The sequence below is a fragment of the Colletotrichum phormii genome (genome assembly GCF_030913505.1).
Source record: "Colletotrichum phormii strain CBS 102054 chromosome Unknown BDP81scaffold_11, whole genome shotgun sequence".
Lineage (NCBI taxonomy): Eukaryota > Fungi > Ascomycota > Sordariomycetes > Glomerellales > Glomerellaceae > Colletotrichum > Colletotrichum phormii.
In genome coordinates this window covers 1,370,903-1,397,219 of record NW_026851453.1, presented here as the reverse complement: position 1 = coordinate 1,397,219, position 26,317 = coordinate 1,370,903, and the positions used below count along the sequence as shown (strand labels likewise).

Below are 26,317 nucleotides of genomic sequence, written 5' to 3'. Positions count from 1 at the left end.
TAAGGCTCACCCGTATCTCCTATTCTGTTTATGCTCTATATTGAACCTCTTTTTAAGCTAGGTATAGCTCGCCTAGGAAGGAAGCGATCTCGTTTTGGCTACGCCGATAACGTCGCTATCTTAGCAAGCTTAACATTACTAGAGAATAACTGTAATATCCTAACTAAGGAATGGAAAGAAACCTTAGGATAGGGCGCGACGGAAGGAATCACTTTTGACCTTGATAAGTCCGAACTAATCTACTTTACTAAGAGACGAAAAGACGGAAACCTATTAATCATAGTAGGTTTGCCGGATAGGAGGCATTATATAGTCCAGGCTATCAAAGAAGGCTCTTCTCTACGCTGGCTCGGCGTTCACTTCGACCGTAAACTCATATTTAAGAGTCACGTAAGAAACCTCTCTACAAAAGCATACTAAGTAGTTAATGGACTACAGGGACTAGGGAACACTATCTGGGGCGCGCCTACGTACTTACTTCGTCGAGCGATCACCTCTTATATATTACCTACTTAGTACTATGTATCTAAAGCATAGTAGCCCGGCAAGAGCCGGATAAAGAATGGACGTACTATCTCAAACGGGGTTAGTAGTCTACTACACCAACTAGACGCGATACAAACCAAAGCTATTAAAGCGATGGTCCCCGTTGTTACGGCCAGCTAGTCGTAGGGGTAGTTTGCAGAAGTTGAGGCTGCGGAACTGGTAACAGTAATCGTAGTCGTGGAATAGTTTCAAGGAAACTATGTCTGTCAATCGTAAGGGTAGGTAAGGCTTCGGTGATCAATCGTAGTCTTGTCAAGGTAGTAGCTGAAAGCGGATGTTAATCCTGATACGAAGTTAATTGCTGAAGAGCTATGGAAAGTCTGTCCTAGAGTCCGGCTCGAGTCCATCCTATATACAAGTCCTGGTCCTGAACATATCCCTTGTCAATGATCAGTTCCTCTGATCGGGTGAGCGCTCATCGTTCGGCATGAGCGCTCATTACTTGGCATGAGCGCTCATGGCCCCACCATGGTCGCTCATGGCCCCACCATGGCCGCTCATGTCTTATCTTATCATCACGTGACTTGTACCATAGTTCTTCCGTTCCGTGAGAGGGTGCCTAGTGTCCCTTGTCTCCTGCATATGTGGTGTATTATAACCGCCGCGAGCCTGCGGGGCAGGCCCTGTTCTTGGTCATGCATGTTGGGTCGTAACAAACTTGTCACTGTGGGCGCGTAGCTATATAATGCAGAACAAGGGACAATGATGCCGGAGTCATCATTATCGAAGCTTTTGCTTTGTGCCACAGTTGGTTGCCTTGTCCTGCTCGTAACAAGGGGATATTACCCCTAGATTCTATAGTCTCGACTTTAACTATAGAATCCAGCCCTAAATTTACTATCTTTTTTACTTATAATTAAAAAACTAACTATTAGTATTGGATCTCTAAGTAGTCGGTAGAAAAGATGGATCTAGAAGGCGGTATGGGTACTTATAAACGGCCTTTTCACTTATATACCACTTCTGGGAGATCGTGGGCTCTGCCCATAATCTCCTCCTTCCACCTCCAGACGTAGCAATAATAGACCATTATTAACACTTCGTTCCAACCGTACGGTTGCCCTGCTGACGTGTATACCGACAGCTGCTGATTCGAAGCATCCTTTGTATCCCGAGTGCACCGTCACCTCCCCCTCGCCAGGAGGGTGGGAGGCAAACTTTCATGGCAATGTCGACAGGCCTGCGGTAAGTGATGGGCCCTTCGTCTTTGTCAGGATGCAACTGACTGAACATCATCAGGTGCCAGCTGAGCACGTCCGGGCGATTCTTGGTTTCCTGCAGGCCACCTATCCTACCAAAGACGGCATCACGATCGCAGAGTTCGGTCTCCCTGCTTTCAAAGCCTCCGACATGTCAACGGATCATATCCGGAGTGACCTGGCGCAGTCTGAGTTTTACGTCCCCATCCTGAATGAGGTTCTGAAGGCAATCAACATCGAAAATGTCCACGTCAAGGGGCTTTACGGCTGGTCGTATCTCGACAATTGGGAATGGGGTCAGTATGATGACAAGTACGGTGTGCAAGGGTATAACCAGACGACCCAAGAGCGTTTCTACAAGCGGGCAATCTTTGACTACGCTAGTTTCGTGCAGGAACACATGGCAGCTTGAGTCTGGGAAAGTTGCGATGTAATGAGGCTTGCAATATATACTATCTTCTTCGGGAATCAGACCCGCGGCTATGCATTTATGCAAGATACTTCAAAATGAACGGCACAGTCTCAACAACATCCCAATCCTCCTCCTTGCTCGCATCTCCAAAGATCCTCAGCGCGCGCGCAATAAACGCATAGCTTCCCTCGGGCACAATAGTCCGATCGGCCAAAAAGCCGTCAAAGTTCCATGTGTACCCAAACCTGTGCGCGTACGTAACGGGCGACTGCGGCAATGGGCCGAGGGTCGGGTACCCAAGGACATCGGTGACCTTGAGCGTAGAGTTGCCGCTGCTGCCGAGGGCCACGAGCTCGACGTGCAGATCCGTGGTACCAACGGTCGGGATTACGACCATCTTGGGGTAAATGGCACTTCCCATGGTCCCGGGCCGAGGGATGGTGAAAGTCCGGTTTGCGGCGACGGGGATGAGGAAGTGGTTGTCCGTAGAGGAGAGGTAGACCCCGTTCAGGCCGAGGCCGGGTACCAGGACAGGGGTGTCACGCATGCTTCCGCCGACGCCTAGGTACGGCACGGAAAGGGTTTCGCCGTTGCTTCCCTCGAGGGTGATGTATCCGCTGTACACGGGCAACAGCGTGGCGTTGAGGCCAGAGGGCGGCACGGCAGTGAACTTCACCTCGGCGCTGCCGCCGGCGGGGACGGTCAGGGAGTCGGTCTCGAAGTTGATGGTCGCCCACTCGTCAACGGTCGGGGGCGGGGCGCGGGCGACGTTGAGCTGGGCTTCGCCCGGGGTGAAGGTGTATACCGTCACGGACTTGGCGTGGCCGAGCTTGTAGGCGACCTCCTCGGCAGCCGTGTTCTTCACGCTAAAGGTGTGCTCGCCGACAAAGTGATCCGTATCGTTGAAGGAAATGCCCGTGGAGCCAAGGATCGTGGTGGCGTGCGCGGCGTCCCAAGCTTGCACGAGGCCGGCACCCTGCTGCGGTACAGGAGCGAGAATGTCATCGTGAGCAACGGTACCGTCGTTCCAGGCCTTTGGCTGGGCCGTGGCAGCGATGACGGATCGGAGAGTCTCCTGGTCGAGCGTGCCGCGGACTTGACCGACGAGAGCGTAGACAGCGGCGACGAAAGGGGTGGACATGGAGGTGCCCGGGTTGACCATGTACTCGCCCTGGTCCCAAGTCCAGGTGGAGAGGATGCCGCCGCCGGGGGCGGTGAACTGGGGCTTCACGTCGAGTTCCCAAGTCGGGCCGTAGCTGGAGAAGGGGCTGGTGTAGCCGGCGGTTGGGCCGTTTGTGATAGGCTCGGCAAAGAGGCCGGAGGTCTCGGGGGGTCCGATGGTGATGGTGACGTTCTCGGCGTGGGCTTTCCACTCCTGGGCCTGGCGGGGCATGACCATCCCGATGCCGAGGATGCCCTCGGTATAGACGTACGGGGGATAGATCCTACTGACCTCCCATTAGCAATCACACTTCTAGACAGTAGGTTCACCTTGGTGAGGGAAACTAGACTTACGACTCGCTGGCAGGGTAGTAGAGGATGTACTGCGCGCCTCTGGCGAGGAGGTTCGCGGCCTGAACATCGGACTGACATTCTGCGTCCATAGATATCAAGGGAATAGAATCAGTCAAGTCAATATCTGCGGGAATCGGGTTGCAAGCCGTCACATTGGCGCCCCCAATCCACAGACGAAGAGTGACATTCGCAGTAGTAACCGGGGTGCTGTCAGCCCATCCAAAGTCAAACTCGCCAGACTCGTTGACGAACGAGCCCCGGGTCATGAGGTTAGGCAAAATAGTGTTGTCAACGGAACCAATACCGGCGACAGCCTTTCCAGACGCCGGCGAGGCAACAGCCCAGACACCCAAGTTACCAGAGTTGCCAGCCGCAACAACGACAGGGACACCAGCCTCAGCAATGCGCGAGACAGCGACACCAGCAGCGTCGCTCGCCCAACCTGAATCAGAGCCCGCAGAGCACGAGATGACATCGCTACCGTCCTCGTAGGCGCGGTAGAAAGCAGACACTAGAATCTCGCTCGTCGTGTACCCAGCGCATCCGCTAACCTTGTACGCGCCAAGCGTGACATCCGGCGCAGCGCCCGTGAAACCGAGCTCATTCTCCTGCGCCATGATGATGCCCGCGACGTGCGTGCCGTGGCCCTGGCAGGTATCGATGGGATCCGCGTCAGGCGTCGGCGCGTCGGAGCTCTCGTAGTAATTGTCCCCCGTAAAGTCCCAGCCGTAGGCGACGTGGCAGCCCTCGCCGAAGCAGCCTCCCAGGGTCGGGTGTCTATAGTCCACGCCCGTGTCGACGATGGCGACCTTGATGCCTTTCCCCGTGAACCCGGCCTCGCGAAGCTTGTCGACTTGCGTCATGACATGGGTGCTGTAAGTATCCTTTGCGGCCTCGTCGCGTCGATCCTTGAGAGAGCGTAAGAGGGCGGCGCCGGAGGCGGTTCCGTTGCGGCCGATGGATGTGCCTACGGGCTTGGGCATCTTGATCTTGCGGACCGGCCAGACGCCCTTGACGCTGAGCTTATCTGCTATTCTGGCGGTGGTGATGTCGGGCTCGCCGGCGTTGTCGATGCTGAAGGATGCGCCATTGAAGAGGCCGAACTTGAGGTCCAGGCGGGGCTTCACGGCCAAGCCGTCGGAACGCAGCTCGTCGTAGAGCGCTGCCGGGTCTTGCTCGCCGTTGAGCTCGACGATGTAGGCGCCCTGGACGAAGGCATCTTCGTTGACTGCGGGAACGGCGGGTGCAGCAGCATCATCGGCGGCAACGACGACGTGCGATGCAGAGGCCAGGAGCCCCAGCAGGAGGGAAGCGTTGGAGGAGAACCTCATGATGGTGGCGGTGGGCGCTGGAATTGAAACGAATGACCGTCGGTGACAACCGGAATTCCATCACAAGAGGCTAGTGAGCACATCGTGAGCGTATATATACAATAATAATCCTCAGGTGATTTTTTCCCAGTGCTCTCGATAACTTGGAGGCGGGATTGGGAACACACATGTGCGAGCCTGCAAGTGACGGGCGACGGATCGTGAGTGAATACGAGAAATTGGGACCTTCCCGAATGGGTAGCGAAATTTCTGGGCCATTGGGGTTCGTGGAGATCTTTACCTGAGCTTACAATGACAACTATGTTGCTTGATAGTTGCCAAGCCGGCAAAGATATCCTCGCTTTCACATCTTGTCTGTTTTTCCTACTGTCATAATCGGCTGAGTAGTAGGTGTACGGATCGAGACGAGATCCAGAGACACTGGGCCAACTTCATGTCAGCTTCAGCATGGGCATCAGGGCTTAACATGATAGAGACCGTGAGCTGGAGACAACCCCAACTCACTTCCAACACCGCAATGCGACAGTCACCGTCGGCCGACAACCGAACTCAAGGTCGTGGGGCCGCAGGTCGTATTCAAATATCACAGTGGGCCGAGCGCACGCCGCTACAGTCTTGGAGCACGTCACAAAAACAAGGTGAACAGGCGAGCTTAGATTAATCTACATCCTGGATATTGTTCGATGTGCTCTGATATCCCTATCTTTCGATTCTCCCCGCCCTAGCCGATGAAGCCGGGGCCGTTGTCAGTTTTAGCTGCCGGGTGTGGCACTTTTAAACTCGCGCGCATCCATGAGCTTAATCTACCTTAACTTTTGGAGTATTTTAGATAGCCCGGACAGGGCAAGTGTGTAGCGGCATGCATACCATTAAGGTAGCGTGATAAAGAGGTGCATCGACTGTCAGCCACCTACAGCACAGGATCTCGTATTCCAATCTGCAATAATGACGAGCGTTCTCGAAACATCTGAAAGAGGCAAGTTGCAAAGTTTGGACTGTCCATGTGGATGATCCAACTGGTGGATTTTAAGGCGCGACCAATTCCACCATCAAAAGCTCGCAGAAGCAAAAGGGAATAGCACAACCTAGTTTCGATCCAGGGACCTCTGGGTTATGAGCCCAGCGCTCTACCCCTGAGCTATTGTGCTTGTTGACTAGTGGAGATGGTGGTTGAATCCACATCGACTTGCGCGAATTTGCTCAACCAAGTTGCACCATCGCGAGATATTGTTGCGTCTTCCACCTTTAAACCTCGCGTCTGGCGCCACAGCGTGCTTCAAATACAAGTACACTAATCAAGGGTTTCACTCTTACATCGACTGCATATCTAATCCTGGATTCCTCGGGTCACATTGCGACCATTTTGAAGTTAAAAGAGGGCGTGGATGCCTTGTTGCAAGACTACATGTAACGACAGCCGCTGAATTCAAGAGTACAGCTGTGAAACTAATTCAGAGAAGAGTGAACTCGATCTCGGTAGCAAAGGGACTCCATCATGACCTCCTCGTCAGTCTGGCTACTATTCACCCTCTCGAAACAGGATGTAACTTCACCCACAGCGGCGCCTTCTCCCAAACCATGAACACCTTCTGCATCCCAATCCAATCCCCATCCATGGCATTCTCAATGTCAAACTGCCACACCGACCTCGCCATGATAATCTTGATCTCCGCATACGCCAAATTCCTCCCAATACAGTTCCGCGGTCCAACCTGGAACGGCTGCGACGCATCGCGTTGGTCCCCAGCAAACAGCCGCACGTCCACGTCACCATCACCATCACCATCCCCTTTCCCATGACCACCATCTTTCGTAGCCATCCAACGCTCAGGTATAAACTCCTCTGGCAGCGTCCAGTTCACGGAACTGTGGGAGGCAGCATAGATGGGGATACTAACGGACGTGCCCTCGGGCAAGAAGACGCCCTCGACGGTCGCACCACCGGCGGGCACGATGCGGTGGTGCGGTTGCGGGGAGGGCGGGTAGACGCGGAGGGCTTCTTCGATGCAGGCGAGGAGGTACTTGCAGCCATTGACGCCCGTGAAGGTGATTCCGTCTGGGTGAGTGAAAGTCGAGCGGACTTCGGTTGCGAGCTTGGCGAGGACGCGGGGGTTCTTGAGGAGGAGGTATGTGAGGCCTGGAGGATGTTATTAGTGATGGGTTACCTGTCGTCCAATGGAGAATGTCATGGAATGCAATTCAGTGCGGCCTAAGTAGGTAGCACCTCCAGGGAAACTTACTGAGGAACCCGACAAAGTCAAAGGTAAGGAACTGCATCACAAAGTCAGCATCACAATCTTCCTCCAACCCCCATGGTGAACCTCGATATCGGAGAGCTCACATTATACCATTGTACAACATCAACAGCCCGTCCCCCCTCCCCCTCCTCCCCAAGCCTCGCAAACAAAATATCAACGAACCCTTTCAACACCCCCTCCTGCTCCCTCATCGCCTTCTCAGAGAACCCATGCGCGAACAGCTTGCGAATATACGAATGATACTCCCTATCCGCAGTTATAATCACGGGATCGCCCTTGAGCGCAGAGAAGTATTTGCTATCCTTGCTGAACTCGGGCTGGCCAGGTGCCTTGTGTCAGTAAATCTCCTTCCACTGCGGCGCCTTGATGTACGACAGGGAATCGGGGGATGTGCGCACGACCGGGCGGTATTTGTTTTGTAGCTCGAGGAGATCGTAAGGAGTGCGACCGCCTAGATAGGAGAGGGCCATCCAATATGGTGTTGCGGCTGCGAGGCGGGGACCTGGGAAGGAGGAGAGGGGGTGGAAGTAGATGTTGTAGAGTGTGAGGGCGGTGTAGTATATGGTTGTCTTGTAGATTATTAGCTTTGATTGAGCGAGGCATCGAGGGTTGATGTGGACTGACCGCGATGATTGCAATGGGGACAAGCAACAGTCCGTGATAGATCGTGAGGGAGCCAAAAGTGAAAGACATTTTGTGAATGATTTAGTTGTCGAAAAGCCTATTTAAATCGAATACAAGTCAAACGAGACACGGAGTTGCGGTAGGAAGAGAAAAAGAACGCAGACTTCGAAAGCCGCATCCTCCAGATATACCACTTTCTTTTCGAAGCATAAGTCGTCCAGCAGATCACGGTCGCAGAAGAAGCCGTCCAGAGTTACACGGCAGGCGTGATAACAACTAACAGACGGAGTTATGCAGATTTGTGCATAGGCAGAATGTGCACAAGTCATGTACTCCCAGGCCTGTACCAACGATGGCGCTTCAATCTATCCAGCTTGGCATGAATTGCACAACACGTGCTTTATGTACCAAGAATTTGCATCGTTTCATCTCCCGACAATGTCGGGCCGGGCTTCTTGAAGAACCCGAAGGCTCTGGCGATGATTTCTCTCAAGTTGATTGAATCATTGATCGCAAGTCACGTCTGGCACATTGACTTTAGCTCACGTCAACTCAGACCAAACGCAACCAACAGCTCCAAGGCTCAAGGTCAAGGACACAGAGTTCAAACGAACGCTCTGGTCTCTGAGTCCAATCTATCGGTAATTGCCCCAAGACAAGACGAACTATGCAGTATTGCAGATTCATCTATCGACATGAGTTGAACACCACATCAAACATCTCCATTCCGACCCAAAGAATCAACATTCATGTGGCATAGGTAGGTCCAAGAATATCTTCATTCGAAAACACATTTCAATCTCCTCCCTCGCAGTCGCGTTCCAGCTGCATAATCCCAGGCGTATCTACCTTGGACACACAACAAGCAAAACATCGCCACCCTTCTTCCCACTCAAGAACCCGCCCAGCCGTGAGCACATTAACGTATCAATCAAAACATTCACCCGTGACCCAAGCCCAATACCTACCTCGAAGCCGCCAAGTATCAAGCAATCGCCTCTCTCTCCGCCGTTGTCTCCTCCGCATCTTCCCCCCCCCCAAAAATGAGGTACGCCAAGCCCTCAAGCGCCGCCCCCAAATCCTCCCTCCCCTCTTCCCGTCCGTCTTCCCGCCCTCCGCGAAGCAAAAATATTAATCATACCTTCGGAAACGGCTGTTTACTCGCCTCATCGCCAAGACACCAGTGACGCTTCTCCGAGTCGCCGCAACGGCAAGGGCTCTGTAGCTGTCCGACGTCACTGCATCTTGGTCCTACTTAGTCTGAAGAGCCAACTACTAACTTGCGCCTCTGAAGGGCGAGCACTCGTTGCGGTTGCTTATTATCGTCATCCTTGATGAAGAATGAACATTTTCAGGTAGTTGTGAATTGATCCGGGGGATGTATACGGTAGCTCAATCTTATCGATCATCTCAAGGGTTTCAGTCGAGGAAACATCAACACCTGAATCGAGGCGATTACCAACATTCAATATGGAACTAATTGATGTGAGAATTTTCCCTCACGATATTAACACTATATAAGTAGCCGCAAGATTGTTTGCATTGGCTCTGCACTTCGCTGCTCTTCTCTCTCTTGTCGCCTAGCTTGGCCACATGCAAGCCGCAAGCGCGACAGCACCCCTCGTAATTGGGTATCCTAAATCATCGCGGGCGCATCGACCGCACGCATCCCTTCATATCCCGCGTATTAAATGAATAACATACACATGAAGCCTCATGGCAATACGGCTCAACTTAGGCGACGTTGCTCTTGGCCCGGCGAAGCTCCTTGCCCTTGTCGGACCATGGGAGGTGGAAAACGGGAACCTGGAAGAAGGAGTTGCTGCAGAAATTTCCAGTATTAGCAAACGGAATCCACATCGCGCGCATTCATCATGAAAGCATAGCGGCAGAGGGGAGGGGGACGGCAATGACGGTGGCTCAGTCTAGCCTAGACCTGAGCCGATCGCCGCCCGGGCGAATGGATTGCAGAAACTCACCTATCGTCTTGAAGACCTGCCAAAGCACAATACCACGCCAAAAACGCGGCAAGCATACCAAAAGTACCACCGCAAATCTGCAAGTTGCGCGACGCGGTCAAGGCGCCGTTGTTGGCGGCGTAGTTCTCGCAGGCGAGGAAGAGGAAGGCCAAGTCGAGGGTGAAGAAGAGGGAGAAGAAGACCACGGTCGAGCGCAGGGTGCAGAGAAGCAGCAGCGTCGTGAAGATGAACCAGCCCGTCAGGAAGAAGCCAACAGCCGAGTAGTGGTCAGAGTAGTTGGCGGCATAGGGGCCATCCGTGGCGGTGATGCCCCAGTTGGGGGTCAAGAGGATGCCGTATGCGATCCAGAAACCGCCGTACGATGAAAGGGCAGTGGCACCAAAGGTGTTGCCAACGGCCATCTCCCTGTAAACCACCAACCGTCCGTCAGCATTGGCGCGGATGAAGGATGCAATGATGACTGATTTGTGATGCTCGTATTACAAAAGCTTCTCCACAGGTTCCCCTGGTCCAGGACCCAGACAAGCATCCTATGGACCAACCTTCCCCGAGTCCCCCATGTTGGTGTCTAGCTCAAGGTCCACTCCGGCGCAGAGGAGCGCGTCCATGCTCCACATGAACACACCGGAGCTTCCGCTTGCGGGGGACATCGTGGAGACGGTTGAGATGAGATGTTGGGGAAGTTTCGGGGACCCTGGTACGGAAAAAAAGAAAAAACAATAGAGAAGCAGGAAAAATCTGGACATACCACATGCCAGCGAGGAGCTGGACAAGACCTCCGTATCCAAAGGCGAGAGGGACGGCAATGTTGGGCGCAGTCACGCCGCGAGCGTGGAGGTTGACGCAAGAAAGGACGAACGTCGTGAGGGCGAAGGCCGAGAGACCGAGGGGCGCCGGGTTGGCGAACTTTCTGTGCTCATACGGCTTCCATACGCCGGGTTGGAGCGAACCGCCGAATGCCTGCGCTTCTCCTTCAGTCATGTTCCGGTAGTCGGCAACGCGGGAGAAAGGCCCGGCTTGTCGTGAGTATGTGTTTTGGCCTACTTGAGCACCATTGGCACCATTGTAGTGGTCGGCACCAGAGGTATGCACATCCTTCTCCACGTCCTGTGGAGGGACGGCGTTGTGATGAGCCTCGTGCGTGGCCATTGTGTGTAGTCTTCCGGGTGTAAGAGATAATAAGGCAAGGATGTAACCAAGAGAAGAATAAGTATAGGGGGTATCTTGTAGCAAGAGTAGGCAAACTCCACGGAAGACGGCACACAACTTTGATGGAGGAGGGTTTCTTTCTACTCCGGGGAAGGGGTGGGGAGCAGTCTTTAAGTAATGGGGGAGAACGGGGTTCGAGGCAAGAAACGATCAAGCCAGGACGAACGGAGGCCAGGGTCGAGGGTCAGCGCAAAATGCAGATAGCTAATGGGCCGGTAGCTTCGTGAACGTGTGTGAACGTCTGGGGTATGTACAGATACGTGGGCCCGACTGGCGCGGAGAACTGGAGATGGATGAGGAGGAGGAGGAGGAGAAGAAGCGGCGTGGAGGACAAGTGAGGAGAGGAGGCGTCGTCTGCAGCAGGAGGAGGGAGGGAGTGGGTCGAGTAAGATCGCTTATGTTTGTAGACTAAGAGGGTGTGAGGGCGAAAGGCGAGCCGTCTGCTTCCAAGGGCCGATCTTTAAAGCCCAGAGAAGAATGAACCGGGGGACGAAATGGGCATGGGGTCCAACAGAGGCTCCATAATAGATTCATTATTTTAATATTTTAGGTTGCGATGTCGGGTGGTGGTGGAGTGACCACTGACACGGCGTCGGAGACCGCCATTGGAAGGCGAGATCTGCTGGAAATGACACAGAAGAAAATCCGCAATGGCGCGAATAAAAGTCTCCTCCCGTCTTCCCCAGAGGCCAGACGGGCCGAAAAGGGAGGGAAGAGGAGCATGTCTGCTGGTGAAGGAGTTTTCATCGCCAATTGTGTGGAAGCAGCATGCCAGCTCAAAGACGGCATCCCCAGATCATACGGAGACGGCCTGCACCTAGAACTGGCACAGTAGTGTGCGTGTAGCCCCTGTGAGAAAAGGAGCTTCATCCCATCATAAGGTACTCCGTACAGTTCGGCCAGTCTTTGCTTACGTCCCGGCCATCCGGTCTTCAATGCAAGTAGCGGGGGGACAATTGGTTGATTGGTGAAGGTAACTTGGGTTTGCCCAGCTGGCATCCGTACATGTATGTACGGTATTCGAGGGCGAGAAGACCGAGTTGGGAGACGAGACTTGCAGTCCTCGAACTCTGAGACATCTTTGAACGGCCATCCTTTCGTCCATCCCCACGGGTTTGAGCCACTGTCGAATTCGAGCGATCGGATTAGGTGTGTTGGGTATGCCAATTGAGTATGGCTAGGAAGCAGGCGACGATCAAAGGCCAATGGAGGAGACCAAACCAACCTCTGCCTCGGGCCACTTGGGAAATCAGTCCACGAGCTGATGTCATTCCCACCTTTTCCGTCACCAGAAAGCTTCTCCAAATTTTTAGGCGTGGCTGTCCTTGTCGCCGTCTGCAACTAGCAAGTAGCGGGGGTGATGGAACGCAAATCATTATTGCATAAGCGGCCTGGGCATGCTGTTGTCGAAAACGACCCCCAAGGATCTAGCCTCTGACGTTTGTCAAAGAAGAGGCAGCGACTGAGATACCATATGGATCGAAGCCTCGTCCATATGGTTTCCAAAAACGTCGCGGGTCCCGGCTACAGAGTACAGACTGTCGGCTCCAGGTGGCATGTCTCATATTCTCCGTGTTGTCCAGCACCCAACGTCGACGCAGATGTGATGCGTGGGATTACGAATGCTTCGCTGTGCTGCACTGGCGACCGGCCAAGACCAGATTGAGCCCCAAAATGCAGGGAGGGCGTGGCGATAACACCTGATGTAACTATAATTGCAGCGGAAATAAGAGGTGCGTCTGCCGTCTGAACGCTTTTGGACTGGCGTTGTGCTCTGCCCTGAGTTCCTAACGCCCGGCTTTCCATGAGTTCCGTCCAGATTATTCCCTCTTTGCGGTCGCGCTCTCATTGGGCGATAGAGCAGGACGGCAAAAAGGTCGCATTTGAGTTGTAGCTTGTAGTGGCACATCGATAATACCGTGTGTCATGAATATGGTCGAACCAAAAGGCCCAGCGGACCAAGGGTGCTCGATGAAAAAATCATTCCTGCAAGAGGGGACCGGCCAAATTACCGCCACGGCTCTTCCCCGTCTTGGCTGCGGATCGTGGGCGGACAAAATCTGCCGGCAGTCGGCATGATATTAGTACTGGCCTGGTTGGCGATGCGGCCGCTGCTGGACTTCTTAGGAGCGTCCAAGAGATGAATCTCGACTTAGACCAAAAGAGTCTTCGAGTTGATCCTGTCAACGGCAAGTATCGTCCAGATTGAAAGGTTTCCACTCCCCCAGTTTGTAGTCTGTACGGTGGGAACACAGCACCACTGTTTCGGGCCTGCATCGCATCGCGCGTTTCAACCAACCCAGCTCTTTGGGCGAGATCTTTCTACCTTTTGCCGGCCTTTGTCACAATACATCTGTCATCTGGCCACATTCTGCCGGTGACTATCCATATCAACCGTGCCCTAGAGATGGGTGTTATGGGGAATCTGGGGGTGGACTGGCAATATCCCAGCCTATTCGAGACACCCCGAGCCCCGTTGACTCCGGCTTCAGATATCGACGCGGATGCAAGACCGGGAGGAGTTTTGTGAGGTGTGCGTCAGGCGCCAAGGCGTTTCCTCTCTTCTGTGTAGGAAACATTTCGAGGTTGGATTGAGAGCTCTTCTGCACGGAGTACCGTTATGCCCTCTACTCGCGTTCTAAACCATCGTCCGTATGGTGAAGGCCTGCAAAGTTGAGCCAAGTGTATCCTAAGCGTCATCATGACCGTGCTGGAAGGAGTATTGGAGTAGCCTTGTTGATCAACCCCAATGATGGCCTCCATCAGAGGCGCGAATCGACGGCCACATGGCGGTGGGTTGCGGGGAAAGCTTGGGCGATTGCTGCACACCCTCTGCCGTCCACTCGATCGACAAAAGACCAAGTCCCATTGCTTCCGTGTGCGTATGCATATACCGAGTCGAAATACACACCTTCTAGTGCAAATGGTCCGATGATGGCACCAGGCGCCGGACGAACCGCGACGTGTGTTCGAGCTCCCGCTGTAGTCTTCGGGGACCTCCCTGTCGTTGATAGGTATCCATCGTTCGTGCTGGCTTGCAATTGCGTTTTCCCCAGATCTGGTGGCTTCTAGCCTATTTCCCCAGACTGCGCCGGCGTCGTACGTAGTCCAGCATTCCTGGGAATTTCAATGTAAGCCACACGACGTGCGAGTTCTGGTCTTCACGCACTCTTCTTGCGTCCTTTGGTCCGGAACATGGGCAGCCTTGGTTGTCTCTCAACTTACAAGCTCTTGTCCGGCCTAGTACTCGTACTTTGACTCTGTCAGAAGATGATTCAATACAGCTATTCCAATCAAACCTTGGAAATTCAGGTCAATTTGGCGACAATCGTGGATTCTTGGACGTCGGAGGTATTGAATATCTTCGCTCCGAACCGGCGCCGACAAACAAGACGACGACATGGCAAGATGCCACCGTGGAAGTCACCTGTTCTGACGAATGCCGCGCCTGTACGTGCCCTGTCATGCAACCCTTGACGTGGGATGCTCTGCTGTCTCTTCTCGCAGCGGTGACAGTGACACCACACTAGGCCGCTCATCACTGCCTCTTTCTACTGCCGGCTCCGTGGGATCATCAGTCCACTAACTAAATGTCACCTGAACAGATGCCCATTGGTTCTCAATCCCCTGGCCAGCTGCGAATCGTTTGTCCCTCCGCTGAGCCAGCTGGCAATTCAACAACGGCATTGGCACATACCGAGCAACTTTGCTATGGGTTGCGTTGTGATAGCAGCAACTAGTTGTTGTTAGTGAGCGACGGACTGGGGAAATCGAGGAGATCCCGAATGGTCAGCGGAAAGGAAGGCGACAGACGCCACAGATTTGACCACCTCAATAGCGGAATTGTTAACAGCGCTCGTGGATTCCAAATGTTTGACAGACGGCGTGGTCGAATACTGTAGCGGGAATCACGTTCCTATGCACCTAGACGGTCGTTGCCTGCGTTCCACTGAGAAGTTTGCCAAAAGTTCGCGCAAAGGTCCAAGCCTTCGTCCTCGACCGCCCCCGTGCCGCGGTCTGGACGAACGGCTCGGCCAGGCTGTGTACAATTACAAACTGGTGAAAAGTTCATCTCCTGTCGAATTTGTCCAGGCTCTGACCAGCACCTTGGACCGAGCAAGCCGCCGTTCAACGGTAGCCGCGGATCGATTCTCGATGCCCAGCCCCTTGGTCCGTAATGCCAATGATTGAGGCTCGACCGGAAGCCGAAAGGATCAGAGGACGACAGACATCGCAACCTATTCGACCTTCCAAGAAGGCAAGAATCCAATGGCGGTCATTAATTCTGCCTTTCGCAACCCCTTTTCCATATGGCCAAGGCCGCTCTCGTAGCGGAACCATCTAAGACTTGTGAGAGAATTACCGCAAAGACGCCCCCTAGAAGGTCGATGGTGCGATGCCAAGAGTCACAGGGCTCCGTCAGCACGTTGTTCGGGACCCTGTCCGACAGCAGCCGCCTGTGGCGTGGCGTTCCAGGGCCGGGCCTGTTGTACAAAGCCTAGGTTGTCCACTGTCAGAGGAGAGCTAAGGCTGCTAAGCAACTTCCATTTCTCCGAAATGCCTCCTCTTTGGGCAAGAATCGTTCCACCCACTTCGACGCGGCGTTGAGAGGTGGATTCCCAACCTTTTCGCTGCTGTTGAGGAACCCCTGTGCACTCGCTTGGCAGAGGCATTCTATGATCTGTCTCGTCAAGTCTGAAGCCGAGCCGAGGAAGATGGGATGGCAGACCGGAGTTTAACATCGGGGGTCCTTTTCCGTCCGTCGGCTCCTTCGAATGTAGGCAGTGAAGATGACTGGAGTGATGCGAAGGTACCCAGAGGACCTGAGAAAATCTGCTAGAGGTCTCCTCCTCCCCAATCCCCGTGCACTCTCCAAAGCCAGATGCGTTCTGGAATCCTGGCCTTCAAAGTTCAAACAGTTGCATTTAGCCGTCATTGCCTGCATGCCTAGGAGCGGAAGCCGATGCCAAGAAGGGAGGCGCAAACGATCACCACCGGATAACTCGGCAGCACCCAAAGTTTAGGCTACCCATGCATGCCCGTGGCATCTCGACGACCAAAAGTTGATTGTTTGGCAGGATGGTTGAAAGGGGATTGATGACATTCCTTTTTGGGGTTGCTGGCGCTGCGGATGCAACCCTCACGTCTCCGATTGACTCCCCGGCGAGGCGTCCGCCGTTTCTTCGTACAGACAAAGTAAAACAGCTGCAACCTAGCGCTCCGGCGTAGGTCGAATCGAAAGCGGCGCCTATTGATGTTGCGTGGGAAGCCGTGTTGGTATGGCACTGGGGAAGTCGGCCGGCCACATTCGTTGCGCTTCGTGGTTGTACCGCTTTGACGAAGTAAGAGGATATTAGGTGACAGGCATTGCAGGCAGCCCCCAGGACGCGCCTGATGATAGACGGGAAAATTGAAAAGGTCATTGCTTCGCAGTCAATTCCACCGAACGAGGCCCACCAGACGTGTCCCAACCAACAAGGCATCCCTGGTGCCGTCTTCCTTGCTTTTTGAAGGAATGCGACACATCCATCCCACATGAGTACAACAAGGACGGTTTCCTTGAAGCAGAGTCAGCCATGATACCTGCATAGCAAGTTGATATTGTGAAGTGCATCGACGATTTCCAAAAAGGTTTGTCGATGGACCAGTTCGCACGTCAAGGACAGGATTCGAACCTGCGCGACCGAAGCCACTGCCTAAGCTGACATCAGAAGATCTGATAGCAGGGCAGCCCATTAACCACTCTGGCACCTTGACTGTTGTTGGGTGGTTCTTCGTGGCGTGGGAGGGACCATGTTGTGCAGCAGCGGCTGGTGGAGATTGGCTAGCTCTCTCTCGATGCGACAGGGGCATGAACTCTCCATGCCGCACAATCAATTGCCAAAATTCAGCGACGAGAAGCAGAGCTGCCTCGTACAATTCATTCGAGAGGGAGTCTGGCCATGACGAAGGGTTGCCACAGTTTATGGTTCAACTTTAGCAGTCTGCAAGAGTAACCGGATGCAACGCCGTCAAGGCGACCACATACCAACTCTCATCATGGTTGTCTCCAGTGTAAGGAAAGCCGAGTCAAAGTCAGGATTCGCGGATTGAAGAAGAGTGCGCCGAAAGTTCCTAGCTAATCAGTTATCAAGTGTGAGGAAAAGAAGCCAGCGTGCAGCCGTTGCCGAAAGAGGGGACGTGAATGCGTATTACGGTATCTGCTAGAGTCGCAAGATGCATTCTCAAATTCTTCGCTGCAATAAGGCCATCCTGATGCAAGTAGCGTCGGTCGGGCCAATTTTCTGCCAATTCTAACAACACCGAAGTGGCCCGGCTCGGACCTGGCAGTCGATTTCTGCTCGGCCACTGCTTCGGTCATTTGGCGGTGTCCCTCGTCAGCCGGGCGAGCCAGTTCGGGGTTCTGTCAGTGTATCAGCAAGCGATCGGGCAGCACATGATGGCACAGAAATTCGTGCATCAAGCTATTCTTGCCTTTGCTGCTACGCACTTTGCAACCTCGGACTTGGTGCCTGGCTCGAATTCGAGACCCAGAATGCCCGTGTCAAAACAGTTGATAACTGACCTTGGCCACACGGCGTTGGCTTTGGAGTTGTTCCGTTCGGCACTCGCAAGGAATTTGACGCCTTCGACTTGTGAAGCAGCGCTGGTGGTTGCGGGGCTTCTCTTCACTTGCTCCTTTGCCCTCTCGTTGGCAGTTCCCTCCGCGGGTACTCAGGATCACTTGGAACAAGTGGTGCATGCCGTTCGACTGTTCCAAGGTGCTGTCACACTCTTCCACCTGGGATGGACAGATCTCGCCGACGGCGCGCATTGGGCATCGTGATACATACGGCAGTCAGTCGTTCTCTGATGAACGAGTGGTCGTGGCCAGATCCGGAAGATTCGATACTTGTGGCAGGTGCAGGTGGGTCACGTGAGGCAGCTCCTTCACATCTCGGAGCTGCCCCACCTACACCTTGCCCAGATATCCAGCCCAGCCAGCGCTCAGCTTTTCCCATCATCATCATCAGATCCAATACAGTAGTATTGCCTCCACAATACTGAACACTGTCTGGAGAATCGACGAACTTGCAGACCATGAAGTTTCGAGAAGAGCAGCTCTCAAGGACGCGAGCTTCAAGTTGCTGAAGTCACTGCGAAGGGTATTGGCAGCCACGGGGGGGGGATACGATGTTGCGTGCATATGGCTAGGAGCAATTAGAACTGCTTACATGAACGTGCTGGAGACTAGGGATTCATTGCTACTCGTTCTCGTTGCACATTGGGTTGTGTGTCTGCTCGGTGTTGATCCTAAGCAAGTATGGTGGATTCGTAGATGGCCGGAGAGAACTATCCGAGTGATTGCTGGTGCAGTGGGGGAACATCGCTCGCATCTTATGAAGTGGACTTTGCGGCTACTGAGGAACTGTAAAAGAGATGGGACGAGACGAGGTTCTGATTGCAAGGTCGTTGTGACGTGACGATAGACGTTGGATGCTGGCAGTGGAGGTTGATGGAAGATCAGAGAAACAGTCACGTGGCACTCAACTGTTCCTGCAAGTTGAACGGATGGGGATCTCCTTCCATATTTTACTAAGACAAGAGAAGGTACCTTCCCTAGTCGGGATGAGAGTCACAAGTGGAAGGAAAGAGGAAGGGGAAACGGAAGGAGTTGAACTTTACCGTGACCACTCCTCACCGACACTTACCGAGAGATACCCCGCCAATCCAGGTGCCCTGACCGATCTCACCGAGGCCCACCTCAAAGCCACCGAATCTGGCCACCTTCTCCCCGAACGACATCGTACGACTTAGAATCGTCTGACATGTCACCAATTACCCACAGTACCCCGAAAGCATGGCTGATACGCATCACTATATAGTCGGCATCTCACTCACGAGATGGTCGGCACTTTTGTCCCATTGAACCTGCAATGTTCATCCGTCCGATCCGCCGCTACATAATTGCTCTCGTCTTCGGCATCTTCGCAGCCATCCTGGGCATGCTATACCACCGTCCCATCACAAACGCTTTCAACTTCATTTCTCAAACCGCAAGATTCCCATCATACGCACACATGGCGCAGTCAGCCCGCAGACCAGTTATCGTTGTCGGCTCCGGCCTGGCCGGTCTGTCTGCAGCAGAAGAGGCGCTCAAGGCTGGTGCATCGGTCCGGATGCTCGACCGCGCCCCGAAGCCCGGCGGGAACAGCATAAAGGCATCATCCGGCATCAATGGCGCTGGAACCCGGTTTCAAAAGGCTGCTGGCGTAGAAAAGGACGACATCTTTTACGACGATACCGTCCGTTCCGGTGGCAAGCGATTCGCCCAGGGCGAAGGCGTGGTTCAGCGTCCGAAGCTCGTTCAGCTCTTGACCGAAAGCTCTGCGGATGCTGTGACCTGGCTTGTCGATGAAATCGGTGTTGACCTGAGCGTCGTTACCCCTCTCGGCGGTCACTCCCTTGCTCGAACCCACCGAGGGGCCGGCAAGACCCCGCCAGGAGCAGCCATCGTGACGACTCTGCTTAAGAAGCTTGGGGAGAACCCCGAATTCAAACTCACAAATTCCGCAGAGGTCACATCACTCAACGTCACCGATGGCGTCGTGAAAGGCGTTCATTATGTACGGGATGGCGAACAGCACAACCTGGAAGGCGCCGTAGTGTTTGCCGTCGGTGGATTTGCCGGTGACGCTAACGGACTTCTCGCCAAGTACCGCCCAGACCTGGCAGGCATTCCATCAACCAACGACGCACGGCCGGCTTCTCATGGTATCCTGGAAGCAGTTGGCGCAGAGTTTGTCGACATGGACAGCGTACAAGTGCACCCGACAGGGTTCGTCGATCCCAAAGATCCTGAGGTCCGGTACAAGATTCTCGCCGCCGAAATGCTGCGCGGCGAAGGTAGCATCCTGCTTTCAGACAAGGGTGAGAGGTTCGTGAATGAGATGGAGACGAGGGAACACGTTAGCAAAGCCATCATGAATATTCCACCAAAAGAAGACGGCGACGTCAAGCAGTGGGATATAACCTTACTCATGGACCCGGGCGCGATTGAGGTCTCTGAGGGCCATTTGGGCTTTTACTTATGGAAGGGCCTGATGGAGAAGAAGAAAGTCAAGGACCTGAGCCCGGCCATCGTCAGCGCCGTCGACGAGTACGCCGCTGCCGTGGCGTCAGGCACCGACTCGGCCTTTGGAAGACGGACGTTTGGCCGTTGGCGGCTTCCGGCGGGCGAGGCCAACCGTGAAGAGGAAGTATGCGTGGGCCGCGTTACGCCCATCACCCACTTCACGATGGGAGGCGCATCCTTTAACGAAAACGCCCAGGTGTTGAGAGAGGATAAGACAGTCGTTGACGGCCTGTGGGCCGCTGGAGAAATTACTGGCGGCATCCATGGTGACAACCGCCTGGGAGGCTCATCATTGCTTGAATGTGTGGTTTACGGAAGAATAGCAGGACAACAGGCCGCCAAGGTCGCCACAGGTTCATGATTTCATGCTCTGTCTTCAATGATGTATGAGTCTAGCTATGAGATATTGAATGGGCATATACTTTCAAAGTCATCTATTCCGACATTTGCAAGTGGACGATTAGCCGTTAGACACCTCACTCACTACTAGGTATCCAAAAGGAAGGAGAGGCAAGCGCATGAAGCTTTGTTCAAGGCAAGTCACACAAGGCTTATCGAGAAAGATTGTCTGTACAGATTCAAAGTGAGATCTAATCTACATGATAGAATGTCATAGGCTGGGCCCTTCCCGAGAGCCCAAACCCGTGTCGTCGTCAAGTGCGCCACATCACCCTCTATGCTACCAGGCGAGTCTTCATGGCTTTACGCCAGAGCGAGGAGCCCGCCTCTCCGTCCATCTAAGCACGAAGGGAAAACTTCTTGTTCAGCTGTCTGCCAACCACGGAACCATCCGTGGCCTTGGCGGTGCCGTTTCCAGCAAAGCCGTTGTTGGCGAGCTTGTTAACAGTCTGGCGGGGCACCTGGCCGATAATGCCGTCGAGAGCCGTCTCGGCGATGTAGCTGCACAGCTGGACGGGGTCCGAAGGCGCCGAGCCGAGGCCGAGGAGGTAGGCTGCGAGACCGGCGATGTGGGGGCTAGCCATGGACGTGCCGGAGATTGTGTTCTACACATTCACGAGTCAGTATATTTCCCTCTCGGAGCCGATTCATGGATGGAACCATCACGTGAAGGGGGGAACTTACAGTCTTTCCACCGGGCCAGGTGCTCATGATGTTGGTGCCAGGCGCCAAGATATCAACAGAAGCTCCAAAGTTGGAGTACTCCGCCAACGCGTCAGTCTTTGTCGTCGCACCAACGGTACACACGCTCTCCTCGCTCGCAGGCGACGAAGTAGACGCATCAGTCGCCTCATTGCCCGCAGCGACAGCCAAGAAATGGCCCGCCTGGACAATCGCCGCCGCGGCCTGGTTCACGGCCGTCGAGGTCTGTCCGCCGAGCGACATGTTGACGACAACACCCTTGGCGCAGCCCGTCTGGCCGGCGGCGTCGGTCGCGACAAAGTCCATGCCGGCGATGACGCCCGAGTTGGTGCCCTCGCCGTTGGAGTCGAGAACTTTGACAGCGAAGAGCTTGGTCTTCTTGGCGACGCCGTAGGTGGCGGAGCCTACTGTGCCGGCGACGTGGGTGCCGTGGCCCTGGCCGTCTGTGTCTGAGTTGTCGGCGAAGTTTGCGAGGAAGGTGGCGCGGCCTTCAAAGTCCTGTTGGGAATATCAGCTAATCAAGTCTTCCTTGGTAGGCCTGTGAGCTTAGAAGACTTACTGGGTGCGAAATGTCGATGCCGGTATCGACAATGTAAGCACAAGTGCCCTCTCCGGCATTCTCATCGTAGCTATACGTAGTCGAACCAGGCTGTGTGCTCGAGAGTCTCGCAAGACCCCACGGAGCGCTCCTCTGCGTGGCCTTGATCGTCACGATGGCGTCCTGCTCGATGAAGTCGACATCCGGGTCATTCTGGAGGCTCTCGAGCTCGGTCGCGTTCAGCGTGGACGCGAATCCCCGGAGGTAGGGGACGCTGCCGATGTCGCCGCCGGCAAAGTTGTAGACGTGGTCGGCGTCAGCGGAGAAGGTCTTCATGACGCTTTGCAAGGCACCCGTCTTGGCTTCATTCTTGAGGCGGACGATGTACTTATCCGCCACGAGGGTTGCGCCCCGCGGCTTGATGAGGGGTGCGGGCTGGGCGCGTCGTGAGGGAGCGGCGACGACTGCGAGGGGGAGGAGGGCGAGGATTGTTGCGGCGTGCATCGTGAGGTAAGATCTGGTTGTAAGTGAGGTACTGTGATAAGCAAGTGATGTGTGCAGTGAGCGAGCGGGTGGTGTCTAAACGAATGACTGTGACCTGTGAGATGGTTGAGAAGCCCGGTTGAGTCTTGAAGGCGATGCTTAATGAACACAACATTAAAGATGCAGCGGACCGGCCGGTCTTATACCATTGTCCAACCCGTATGCATGATCTATGGACCATGATCCAACGCACTGCAGTAAAGTTATCTGAGCTGGTTTACGAACCATTCCTATTCCCATTCGCTGCAACCACATCGAGTGCCCATTACCCTTCCAAGTTGGGCAGGTGGGCAGATCCGCAGTCGATGACAGCTCGAACCCAAGCTCCCCAAGCGAGCCGCATCCATGATCCGGCGCTCTCGTTGGAAGAGACGTATCGTGGGCCCCGTGGAGCGGTTTGAATTAAAGGGACCCGCGGTGAAAAGTGCCGGGGACCAACCAGGAGGCCGCAGAGAGCCTCAAGTCGAGACGCAAGTTCACCGCCGGGGCCCAGGGGCGGGAAAGCGTTGGTAGACCGGACCAACAGGGCTGGTGAGCTGGTCGACGGTGTTGATTTGATGCGCTGGTCTGCGTTGGTTCCAATGTCGTGTTGGGCGTTGCGGACATGGGTGTTGTGATGTCGATCCCCCTCCGTCCAGGAACATTATCTGCACCTCCTCGACGCGGCAGTGGCTTTGCGGATCGGGCGAAGTAGCTGCGGTAGAGACCCATGTTCCATCGTCGAGAACGAATCCTAGGGACAACTTAAACGGGGAGGCAACAATAAGACAGCGTTTATCAGGTTATGAAGAGGGGCATTATTGATGGTACGGCCTTATTCCTCCTTCTCCCCTTGATCTCGCAGTTAAAAGACCTAATGCTAAGTGTTAGCTGTGCTCCTATGAGTGGTTGATTGGGTTGTATCGACTCAGAATTAAGCATGAAGCTGCCACAGAGCTGGCGGGTCCCTGGGACATGGGGGAACGAACCAATCCCAACCGGGGAATAGCTTCAATGACCTTTACCCACAGGATTCGAGAGGCGGTTACCAGGGGTCTTGGAGACTCTGATTCGCCCGGCGCCAGACGCCGCCGAGAAACGACCCGACATGCGGATCTTCGTGTCTCAATTCTTTGTGTAGCCAACCAACGTTTCCTTCTGCCAACTTCTCAAGTAAGTGGTGGTGCGGGTAACGGGGTCGTGCGGTTAAGGTCTGCGGCGGGAAAAAGAAGCATAGCTCAGGGGAGCTTTACCAGGCGGTGCCATGTAAGGACCGGGTTGTTATCTCATGCTTGTACAACAACTGGGGTTTGTTGGGACGTCGACGGATTGTGATTTGCGCAGCTTCGTCCGACCGTCGAGGAGCTTGTCTTATTGCGAATCTTCCGTCACGTTACAGGTTTTCTTATCGGATGGTTGACGGGATCCGAGCAGATCCTCGCGAACCATGGATTGGCATCACGTGGAAATTAGGTCGCGGCCAATTGCATCGCGAAACTTCTAGTTGTTTCCTGATGAGATACTTGATAGACATCTGCCAAGAAGAATCATGTCGCACTTGTTTGATGGTACGATCACTCACAGTAGAGGGGACTTTTGCTACGGTGGGGATCTAGGTGAGAGTTAAACCATCCGCTTGATATCACCTCGATGCCATCATTGGGCTTTAGGCAACCGGATATTCAATCACATGGATTTCCAGTATGGACCTTCCAAATATGACAATATGAGACGGCTCGGTGCTGACTCGAAGTTGCACGTACTTTTGTGAGGCCAATACGATGCGGGTGGCCGTGATGCCCTGGGCCCGGGGCCGGCGGAGCAATGCCTCATGGTCGATACATCGCTTCGGATACTCATGTGAGACAAGATAAGGGGACCAAGCAATATCGAGCCAGGCGAGGCGATGTCCGTCTTTCACGCCGCTTGCCTCCGGCGCAGACGTCGAGTTAATGTTCGAGCAGTCTCTTCGATTTTCTTACAACCCAATTTTCGACATAAGATCACCAGGAATTTAGAATTGATGTTCACATCTCACAATTGGCGCAAATGTTCCCAGGAATCCTTTTTATTTTCTTCTAAAAGAATGAACGTAGCTCATCTGGAATGACAGACAGTTCCTGGAGTACCTAGGTTAGATGAGAGCGTGGGCTCGACTGAGTGACAATTTCATGGCGATTCATCACCCACGCTATCGCTAACACGGCGACTTTAAGCCTTGACAGCAGACTGAAGCTTCAAGCGACGGAAGCCGCCGCGGCAAGAAACCTCATTCTGCAGCTCAACCATCCTCTTCTGGTCACCAGTAGGGTCCGCAGAGTCCTCATCAAGAGTCCACTCGAGGAACTCGTTGGTGTAGTTGGGCTTGAAGCTCTCGTCCAAGACACCAAGCCTCTTGCCATACTTGGTAACCTTGGTCCAGTCGCGCTGGACATTCTTCAAATCGTGCGAGAAGTAGGCAAAGCTGCGCTCAAAGATCTTGCGGTTCAGGTCGGAGCCCATAACAGGCTTGAAGTCAACATACTCCTTCCAAGCCTGCTCCGGGTCCTCCAGCACAAAGTCCGTCGCCTTCTTGACGGCCCTCATGAACTTGCGCACCTTGTCCGGGTTCTCGGCGATGAAGGATTCGTTGCCGATATACAAGATGGTGCAGAAGCAGCAGCACCCCAGCTCGGCGAGCTCGTCGATGCGAAGCATCTGCACGTCCGTCTTGGGGCGGCCCTGAGCGGCAAGCCACTCCTCCAGCTCAACCATCTGGACGTTCTCCAGACCGATGCCGGCGTCAATGGTGCCTTCGATGATGGCCTTGGAGACGTTCATGCCGCAGCGCACGGCGGTGTACTCGTCGGGCGTCATGCCGTAGTGCGAGGTCAGCTCATCAATCTGGATCTTGCCGAACTCGCCGACGTAACCGATGCGCTTGCCCTTGAGGGAGCGGAAGTCGGTGGTTATGCCCGAGTCCTTGAGGTAGACAACGCCGGTGAAGGGCTCGTCGAGGAGACTGCCGATGGAGAGAACGGGGAAGTCGCGAGCCTTGGCCTGTGGATGGGGTTAGCTTGATACCAGTGATACAGAATAGGTAAAGCCCACGGCAAGAGTGTGAATCATGGCCTTGAAGCCGAGGTCGACTTTGCCGGTGCCGATGATCTCGGTAACATCCTACGATCGGGTCAGCGGGAACTCGAAGTACTCATGTAGTCGGGAGGTTCATACGCTAGGGTCGTTGGGCTCAAGAAGAGCGACCTTGATGCCTTCGTCTTTGAAGTATCCCTTGGCCTGAGCCAGGTACAGCGGAGCGTGGTAGGGCGTAGCGTGCCTGACGACTTCGTCAACTAACATTCGTAACAGTCATCGCGCGCAGGGCAATCCTAACCAGTTGGTGAGGAAGGTGATCTTATCAGTCGACATTTTGACAGATCAAGCGTGATGCTGTACGGGTTAGTACACTCAGGTTCTCATCACTCGTGCATTGGGGCAGGGGTTGCCAAAGAAGCATGTCCTTTCGCTGGTATTATCCAGATCAAGTTCACCGGTATTTCTCAGATCAACTCATTTCCTGTGCCCGAATCCACCCGAGTGCGACTCTCAATCGATGAAAGATATCAAGAGGGCCTTTGGTGTCGGGCACGGTAGATGAGTTGAACACCCGGATGCGTTCTTCTCCTACTTTACCTCGATCTGTAGATGTTTCCATTGCGATAGATGCCATGGCCTCTTTGACGCGAGCGTCGTACCAGGTCTTGGTTTATTGTGTGGTTGGTGTACTGGTTGACGAGAATGTGAATATCAATTGGTGAATGTCTTGGAAGGCAAGGTATTGAAAAGCCGGGAGACATCAGGGTGATATATCCCTCGTCGGGAGGGGTAAACTTCCTGATCGCTTAGACCTTTGCATAATCCCCTCACTTGGTCGAAGCTAATCATGCATTTCGGCCTGGCTTCCGGCTTGCCGACCAGGCCAACTGCGT

At 54.1% G+C, this 26,317-nt stretch overlaps 8 protein-coding genes and 2 non-coding genes across 10 annotated transcripts; 2 read left to right on the top strand and 8 right to left on the bottom strand.

The window, feature by feature from the left end:
• Positions 1-1,451: 1,451 nt before the first annotated feature.
• BDP81DRAFT_472189 (glycoside hydrolase superfamily) lies at positions 1,452-2,657 on the top strand (the record flags this gene model as incomplete). Its single annotated transcript, XM_060594606.1, has 3 exons — positions 1,452-1,467; positions 1,631-1,731; positions 1,786-2,657. 3 exons carry the CDS (start codon positions 1,452-1,454, stop codon positions 2,155-2,157), a joined length of 489 nt encoding a protein of 162 aa, XP_060444947.1. The 3' UTR covers positions 2,158-2,657.
• Positions 2,196-5,003, bottom strand: BDP81DRAFT_489739 (peptidase S8/S53 domain-containing protein; the record flags this gene model as incomplete). The annotated part of the gene is made up of 2 exons (XM_060595264.1): positions 2,196-3,605; positions 3,673-5,003. 2 exons carry the CDS (start codon positions 5,001-5,003, stop codon positions 2,234-2,236), a joined length of 2,703 nt encoding a protein of 900 aa, XP_060444946.1. The 3' UTR covers positions 2,196-2,233.
• Positions 5,004-6,079: 1,076 nt separating this feature from the next.
• On the bottom strand, positions 6,080-6,151 carry BDP81DRAFT_t182. Its single transcript has one exon. It is a non-coding gene; the product is annotated as a tRNA-Met (tRNA).
• A 230-nt stretch (positions 6,152-6,381) lies between these two features.
• On the bottom strand, positions 6,382-8,080 carry BDP81DRAFT_472187 (cytochrome P450). The gene is made up of 5 exons (XM_060594605.1): positions 7,886-8,080; positions 7,660-7,830; positions 7,345-7,578; positions 7,244-7,274; positions 6,382-7,140 (listed from the first exon to the last, which is right to left on the bottom strand). Exons 1-5 carry the CDS (start codon positions 7,952-7,954, stop codon positions 6,527-6,529), a joined length of 1,119 nt encoding a protein of 372 aa, XP_060444945.1. The 5' UTR covers positions 7,955-8,080; the 3' UTR covers positions 6,382-6,526.
• Positions 8,081-9,619: 1,539 nt separating this feature from the next.
• On the bottom strand, positions 9,620-11,459 carry BDP81DRAFT_489710 (GPR1/FUN34/yaaH family protein; the record flags this gene model as incomplete). Its single annotated transcript, XM_060595263.1, has 3 exons — positions 10,613-11,459; positions 9,865-10,269; positions 9,620-9,707 (listed from the first exon to the last, which is right to left on the bottom strand). The coding sequence occupies exons 1-3, from the start codon at positions 11,011-11,013 to the stop codon at positions 9,620-9,622; spliced, it is 894 nt and encodes a 297-aa protein (XP_060444944.1). The 5' UTR covers positions 11,014-11,459.
• A 4,341-nt stretch (positions 11,460-15,800) lies between these two features.
• BDP81DRAFT_36758 (uncharacterized protein) lies at positions 15,801-16,959 on the bottom strand. Its single transcript, XM_060586541.1, has 2 exons — positions 16,749-16,959; positions 15,801-16,631 (listed from the first exon to the last, which is right to left on the bottom strand). The coding sequence occupies exon 2, from the start codon at positions 16,608-16,610 to the stop codon at positions 16,062-16,064; it is 549 nt and encodes a 182-aa protein (XP_060444943.1). The 5' UTR covers positions 16,611-16,631; positions 16,749-16,959; the 3' UTR covers positions 15,801-16,061.
• Positions 16,728-16,830, bottom strand: BDP81DRAFT_t181. Its single transcript has one exon. It is a non-coding gene; the product is annotated as a tRNA-Ser (tRNA).
• Positions 16,960-18,989: 2,030 nt separating the features above from the next.
• Positions 18,990-20,549, top strand: BDP81DRAFT_450236 (flavocytochrome c; the record flags this gene model as incomplete). Its single annotated transcript, XM_060592500.1, has 1 exon — positions 18,990-20,549. The coding sequence occupies one exon, from the start codon at positions 18,990-18,992 to the stop codon at positions 20,547-20,549; it is 1,560 nt and encodes a 519-aa protein (XP_060444942.1).
• A 376-nt stretch (positions 20,550-20,925) lies between these two features.
• BDP81DRAFT_461623 (subtilase) lies at positions 20,926-22,331 on the bottom strand (the record flags this gene model as incomplete). Its single annotated transcript, XM_060593800.1, has 3 exons — positions 20,926-21,192; positions 21,272-21,787; positions 21,849-22,331. 3 exons carry the CDS (start codon positions 22,329-22,331, stop codon positions 20,926-20,928), a joined length of 1,266 nt encoding a protein of 421 aa, XP_060444941.1.
• Positions 22,332-24,401: 2,070 nt separating this feature from the next.
• On the bottom strand, positions 24,402-26,106 carry BDP81DRAFT_429489 (NMT1/THI5 like-domain-containing protein). The gene is made up of 5 exons (XM_060590521.1): positions 26,022-26,106; positions 25,723-25,778; positions 25,563-25,665; positions 25,440-25,508; positions 24,402-25,388 (listed from the first exon to the last, which is right to left on the bottom strand). The coding sequence occupies exons 2-5, from the start codon at positions 25,755-25,757 to the stop codon at positions 24,561-24,563; spliced, it is 1,035 nt and encodes a 344-aa protein (XP_060444940.1). The 5' UTR covers positions 25,758-25,778; positions 26,022-26,106; the 3' UTR covers positions 24,402-24,560.
• Between the last annotated feature and the right edge of the window lie 211 nt (positions 26,107-26,317).

Excerpts from the sequence above, each read along its gene's own strand:
- BDP81DRAFT_472187 (XM_060594605.1), bottom strand. The coding sequence starts at position 7,954 with ATGTCTTTCACTTTTGGCTCCCTCACGATCTATCACGGACTGTTGCTT. Across the intron at positions 7,831-7,885 it reads TCCCCATTGCAATCATCGCG|ACAACCATATACTACACCGC; the intron begins GTCAGTCCACAT and ends ATAATCTACAAG. Across the intron at positions 7,275-7,344 it reads ATGTTGTACAATGGTATAAT|TTCCTTACCTTTGACTTTGT; the intron begins GTGAGCTCTCCG and ends TTTGTGATGCAG.
- BDP81DRAFT_36758 (XM_060586541.1), bottom strand. The coding sequence starts at position 16,610 with ATGTGGGATGGATGTGTCGCATTCCTTCAAAAAGCAAGGAAGACGGCA.
- BDP81DRAFT_429489 (XM_060590521.1), bottom strand. The coding sequence starts at position 25,757 with ATGTCGACTGATAAGATCACCTTCCTCACCAACTG. Across the intron at positions 25,509-25,562 it reads TTGAGCCCAACGACCCTAGC|GATGTTACCGAGATCATCGG; the intron begins GTATGAACCTCC and ends ACCCGATCGTAG. Across the intron at positions 25,389-25,439 it reads CCATGATTCACACTCTTGCC|GCCAAGGCTCGCGACTTCCC; the intron begins GTGGGCTTTACC and ends CCCCATCCACAG.